This window comes from Nestor notabilis, unplaced genomic scaffold (genome assembly GCF_000696875.1).
Source record: "Nestor notabilis isolate BGI_N333 unplaced genomic scaffold, ASM69687v1 scaffold32508, whole genome shotgun sequence".
NCBI lineage: Eukaryota > Metazoa > Chordata > Aves > Psittaciformes > Psittacidae > Nestor > Nestor notabilis.
Window position 1 is genome coordinate 1 of NW_009939268.1, and position 6,482 is coordinate 6,482.

The window sequence follows — 6,482 nt, forward strand, 5'->3', positions numbered from 1 at the left end:
TCCAATTTAGAGACAAGGATGTTGTGTGAGATAATAATAACAAAAACCTCTTAATTAAAGGTTTTGCAGTGACTCTTATTGACTAAGGGTTATCTCCATTAACAAGATCTATCTGTTGATAGATAATCTCTCACGCAGAGGTATGTTAGTTGTCTTCACAACAGACTCTGTACTTGTGTGATTAAAAATCTGTTTGTTCATAAAAACTGAAACTAATTGGGGTAATCTGCTGTAGGATGGAGGAAGGAAATGGTAAAACAGCTGAGGAGAAAGAGGGGGGGGTGTAAACTTCTAAGCAGAGGAAACAAATTGAGAAGTCTGCAGTCAACTTTCTGGTGTATAGGTAACTTACCTTTGTGTTGCAATTATCTCTCAAAAGTAACTTTTTTCGGAATTTTTTTGGTGTTTTTAATCCATCTAGAAAATGCAAGGCCTTTCATACCATGTAGTGATGCCTCTTCTCTAATGTTTTCCTTGTTGTATTTCTGGTAGGGCAAGGGTTTAATAATTCAGGAAGGAGACAATAAAATCTTGAATTGAGACTTCAGGGTTTGGGTGATGAAAAAAAACCTGAGAGTACGTGATTCTGATGATTAAGGTAACTAGTATAGAGGAGTCTGAAAATAGGATTGACAGAAGTTCTAGACATAATCCAAGTTACCTAGTGAAACAAATAAGACCACTTGAAAACAATTTATTACACACCTTTGAAATATTCTATGGATTTCCTTGCTAAGATTCTGCTTAAGGCAATATTGAGGCTAAGCAGTTAACTTCTTTGCAAAGGCTTTTTTGTATGAATCTTGTGAGCACACATGTCTGTACTGGGCAGGGTAAAAATATATGTGGAGTCTCATTGGCTTGTTTTCAGAGTATTGAGTTAGAGGGGAAATGGGAATGTGGTCGGGCTGCAGACAGGTTTTTAAAATGCACTATAGCTATAGGTATAATGTCAAACTGAAAAACAGATTAGAGCTTTGGTCATTTGAAACTAATAGTAAGTGTAACTAAGCCTGGTGATTTTGGGGTTGTTGGAGGTGGAAATAGTGCAAGTAAATCCCCACCAGAAAGAAATGATTGGTGTTTAGCTATAATTGCTAGGATTATCAAATGCATCTGTTTGTATTCAGCATACATGATATAGTCTCAACACTTAGTAACGTCTTGTTGGGGGTAGGTATGCTCTCAGGAGAACCTTCATAACTGTATTTTCATCTTCTCAGATTACCATCAATAAATGAAAGTTGTCTCTTTTTTAGGCATATTGAATTTGTGAACAATTCTGTGTCACTGTTTTAACGTAATTGGAAGCTAGCATCCTTTTTTTTTCTTTTTTTTAGTAGTCTCTGTAGCAGTGTATGTTCTCATCTTTCTCTGGAATAAAGCTGGATTTAAATTATCGGGATCTGGAGAAGACAACAAAGGTAGAAGCAGTCTTAGGATGTGGGAAGACTTGCAGCCTTCCGAAAGCTGAGAGAGGGGAATATGTACAACATGCCAGTCAGACAGGATAGAAGCTGTACAGACTAAATGGATCTAGTGATGCTGGAATTCCTGCTTTCCCTTTAAAAAAAGAAAGAAAAAAGTAATGTCATAGTTGAAGACATGAGCTAAAAATTATGTAGAGAATTTTGATTACATAGAGTAGTCTCATTTTAGAATGGGTCTGTGATATGTATCTGCTCCTGTTTTTAATGAAGTGTGCTAGCAATTATAGTTGCCTGTGTTCCATTTCTGTGTGTTGACAGGTATGGTGAATACCAAGTGCCAAACAAAGCCTTGAATAAGGATGACCATTATGTAGGGTACTGGAAGGAAGGCAAAATGTGTGGGCATGGAGTCTACAGGTAACATGTAGCACTTGTGGTGTTGTCAATGCAGAAGGAAGGGCAGGGCTGATGCTCTGGAGCACTGCTTACCAAGCCTCAGCATGTAGCTTTGTTACATTTCAGACTGGTGAATATAGTTAGGTTGGCTTATTTTCTGCTTTGCTTTTGGCATATTGCTCAATGCATACTTGTACAGTGTTCTGTTATTAATATCTAAGTATCTACTCTAATGTTGCTACCACCTTTCAACAATAGAGGAAACTTTCTTCTAGAGAAATATAACATCTAATTGCTTTGCTTGTTGTGCAGAGTGGCTTTAAACCAACAAAGCATCAAAAGACTTGTATTAAAGGTTCACTTTTATCCCCAAATACACTTCTACTATAGTTCCTGCTTGCTGTGGCTGCAGTGTAATTCCTAGAAGGAATAAGAGAGTTGATTTGTTCTGGAGGAACAAATGTGTGTGTGTATATATAAAAAAAACAAAACCAAACCCACCCAACCAAAAAAAACACCCCAGAAAACCAAAGCCAACCAAAACAAAGCCTCGCAACAGACATAGATTATAAGAATCTTTCTTACTCTCTTTTTCATTGTAGCTATGCTACTGGTGAGGTGTATGAAGGGTGTTTTCAGGACAACATGCGTCATGGGCATGGGCTGCTACGCAGTGGGAAGCTGACCTCTTCCTCTCCCAGTATGTTCATTGGACAGTGGACGATGGATAAGAAGAGTGGTTATGGAGTTTTTGATGATATCACAAGGTAATGCTTCAGTTCCACAAATCCTTAAAACAAGTATGATGTACAGTTGCAAAAAGAGGAGGAAAGGATTTCATCTGTTAGTTGCAGTAGTAGTGCATGTTGTTTTTATTATTTTTTTTTTTTTTATACTAGGCTTTCTGGGATGATGATCTAAACAACTGGGTCTAGAGGCTGCTTTTTGGTGCTGCTTCTGGAGTAGATGGTGGGGGAGGGTTGTTTTGATTTGGTTTTTTTCTGCCTTGCTTTCCTATCATACCCCTGCCTGAAAACTAGCACTGAATATGGTATCTTATTAAGGCATCTAGTGCAAGTGTTGGAAGTTTTATGTCATGTGAAGACTATTCCGTTATCTCAGGCCTGTAAGACTGGGGTGTTCAGTGATCCAGTATACAGGATTGTGTAGTGCTTGTGCTCAAGTTCTCCATTGACTTACTCTGTTAGTGTAGTGGAGGGAAAGTGCTTTCTCTCAGGGTAAATTAATGAAACAATGCTCTCAGAAACAGAACGGCAATAGGTAAGTGCACTAAATGAATGCTCTCTGAGCACAGATTCATATAAATCAATGTAATTTGGGTTTTTTCAGTCACCAATTTAATGCTGTTTTTTTCCTGAAAAGAGATCTTTGAGTGAGAGCACAAGAGAACTGCTTTTGGCTTAACTGAACTGAGTGCCCACTTAAAAAGCAGAATAGTAAAAATTCTGGAGGTGAAGGAGGTGTGTGTGGGAGTGTGTACGTGGGTATTTTCCTGAAACAGAGCTATTCTAGCATCTCTAGGTATTTCCTGATGTCAGTTTTGTATCTGGTCTTGCTCAGTGGTGGTGGCTGTTCTTATACTCTAGCGTCAATATGTCGCCACATACTTTTAGTCATTTATTTACCTAGGACAAACCGAAGAGATGGCAGCTTTTCTCGCAGAACTCCTCTCACCTCCAGAATTTGTAAATGCAGTGGCAGTTCACGGTGAGGGAGGAGCGTGGCATTTGCTTTGTACTCCAGTTACTCAACTATGAGCAAGCTGCCCCCATGATAGTTTTCTTACTGGTCTCAGTAAAGAGTATGTGCATGTTTGTGGCTTAAGGATTCGTTTTCTTCATTTCTTATTCTTCAGCTCACACAAATAATGCATAGCTGCAGACACTCTTATAACTTGCTGTCATTGTTGCAAAGCAGTCATTTGAGCTAGTGGGACTTCTACTCTGTTACATTTCCGTCCTGGTAACTGAGTATGCTGCTGCCTCTGTCTCTTCAAGCAGCCTTCATGCAGCAGAGGCCCTTGTAGTTGTCATGATGACTCAGGCCAGCATTCTATGAGGTTATGGGTCAAATCAGCTGGAAGATATCCCTGAATTCAGATTAATGGCTGGGCTTGCTCTCTTTACTATGACCATAATTTTTGTGGGTATCAGGAGGAAAATGCTCTGTAATAAGCAGAGTATTTTAAATAGTAGTCTGGAAGAAGCCGATATTTACTTGTGAGCAGTCTTTAGTTGCTTAATATTGTGGCATGACCTTTGTTAGGCTGCTCTCCAGAAACTTCTTACAACATGATCTGTTTCCTTACAATTTCTGCACTCTAATTAATTTTCATAATTTCATATATGACTTTGTAGGTCTCCCTCCTATCCCCCAAGTGGAACAGCTTGGTTTCTTTCATTTATTGTCCTTTCAAATTGAGCCTGAGTTTAGGTGAAGAAATGAAATGCTTTGGTAAAAAGAATGCCTAAAATAGGCTTCTTGCATCTTTTCTAAGTAACTGTTAAATACATCAGGTAGATGCCTGAGGAAGCCTAAGATCCCATTTCACATGCAGCTAAATCTTAGCTGACCTGGTTCAGCTTTATCTAATAAGTTTCCCTCTTTCTTGTGTGCTGTAGCTACTGCTTAGGTTCCTTTGGATAGGAATTGGGCTTAGTGGGGCTTCAGCATTGTTTCAGATCATCAGGAAGAGTTTGGTTGGATGTGGCCAATTTGAAAGTGAATTGGGAAAGGAAGTTTCTTATAGTTTGCTTCTGTTAAAGGGTCTTTATTTCCATGAAGCTAGAGAAACTAGATTGACAGATCTAAAGTATGTGCTGTATGACTCTAATAGTCTCTGTAATGGCCAAATATTTGGCTTTTAAAGCCAAAGAAAAGATATAAATATGCTACTAAGACTGTATTCTTCCTACTTTTTTTTTTTTTTTTTTTTATTTCCAGAGGAGAAAAGTATATGGGAATGTGGCAAGATGATGTTTGCCAAGGCAATGGTGTTGTGGTTACTCAGTTTGGATTGTATTATGAGGGAGCCTTCAGCATGAACAAAATGATGGTGAGTTGAACACCAGACTCTTGTGCTATAGTGACTTCTTCCTCTAAGTGAGGTAATTTTCTGGGGTAGATGAGTGTATGCTAGGCTGTGTACACCTTCTGTTCCTTTAACCAGCTGTTGTCCTGGCTTTTTAAACTGTCTTTATAATCCCTGCTCTGTTTTCCTAGGACTACTTCAGAAACTTCTGTTTTTAAAAAGAATTATTTGCTAAGAGTTAGTAACACATTTTTCAGTGGATCTTTAGATCCACAATCAGGCTGCCTGTTATAATTACTACTTTGTGCTCTTTATGATTCTCTTTATAGGGGACTGGAATTCTGCTTTCTGAGGATGATACAATCTATGAGGGGGAATTTTCAGATAACTGGACTCTGAGCGGGAAGGTTGGTGTTACAGCTCTTACTTGTAAACTGTTGTCATCGGGGCGGGGGGAAAGGTTTCTTTCCTTGTAATTTGGTTCTCGATGGATTTCAGTTAAATTTTTTATTATCTTCTCTCAAGGGAACTCTGACCTTGCCAAATGGAGATTATATTGAAGGTCTCTTCAGTGGAGAGTGGGGATCTGGGATAAAAATCACAGGAACTTACTTCAAACCTAGCTTGTATGAGAATGAGAAGGACAAACCTAAAGCATTGTGAGTGTTGAGTAAGAAGTAACTTCTCATGGTTCAGTAATACTGTGGAACATAACTATTGTCTTTTGTCAGAGGCCAGCTAAAAATATTTTTTTCCAAAGAAACAGTGAGATTTTGAGAATGTTTTTCCTTTTCCATTTGTCTTTCCCCCTGCTTAAGAAGATCAAAATTATTGGTTTTAATAGCTGTTCTTGCTTTAATTACTACTTGAATATGGAGGTAACAGCATGAAATTACAGGATAGCAAACATGCTGCTATTGTCCCTCGGATTAATTATGGTGTTAATTTCTATCTGAACTGACTGTTAGAACCTGAGTTCACAGGTGCTGTGACTTCTGAGGCACTGAGAAAAACTCAGTTACACTTGAGTGATTAAGTCAATGACAACCTCTCTGCCTTCTGCCAATTATTCTCTTGGTAATTAATTTAGTATGTCAATGATGGCAGTGGGTGCGTATTTGAATAGAATAAGCTACTACACCTCTTCCAAACAGCGCATAAGATAATAGTAGAAAACTCTGCTCAACTGCAGAAGAGCATTTTAACACCTTGGCAAAGATAATTTTTAAAAGTGTCCATATAACCATATTTATAGCAGCTACATGAGGTCATTTTGCTTAATTATCTCTGGGGGAAAAATCATGTTTGTTTTATTTAAGTCATAACTGAAATCTTTGAATAGAAGAAATGTAAGTAAATTTAAAGAATTACTGGTGAGACATCAGTATTTGGTAGCACTATATACTGGTTTACGATAGAAGTAATTGTACAGGACTCAGTATCTTTGAAGCACACTCTGAAATTTCAGATTAAAATGGGAGACACAACCTAATGTTTTTACATGGATTACTTCTCAGTGTGCTTCCTGAAGCATTCACTGGTAATTTCTTTTGACAGTGCTGACACCTACAACAGGATGCAAAGTTAAGCAGGCCTCCCTGCTG

General features: G+C 38.2%; 1 protein-coding gene across 1 annotated transcript in view; it reads left to right on the forward strand.

Moving 5' to 3' along the window:
* Positions 1-4,805: 4,805 nt before the first annotated feature.
* LOC104409792 (alsin-like) overlaps positions 4,806-6,482 on the forward strand; it is a 10,501-nt gene continuing 8,824 nt past the window's right edge. The window contains exons 1-3 of the mRNA XM_010019765.1: positions 4,806-4,902; positions 5,208-5,285; positions 5,404-5,537. Coding sequence (XP_010018067.1) covers positions 4,810-4,902; positions 5,208-5,285; positions 5,404-5,537 — 305 coding nt within the window. The 5' untranslated portion in view covers positions 4,806-4,809. The remainder of the gene's footprint in view (positions 4,903-5,207; positions 5,286-5,403; positions 5,538-6,482) is intronic.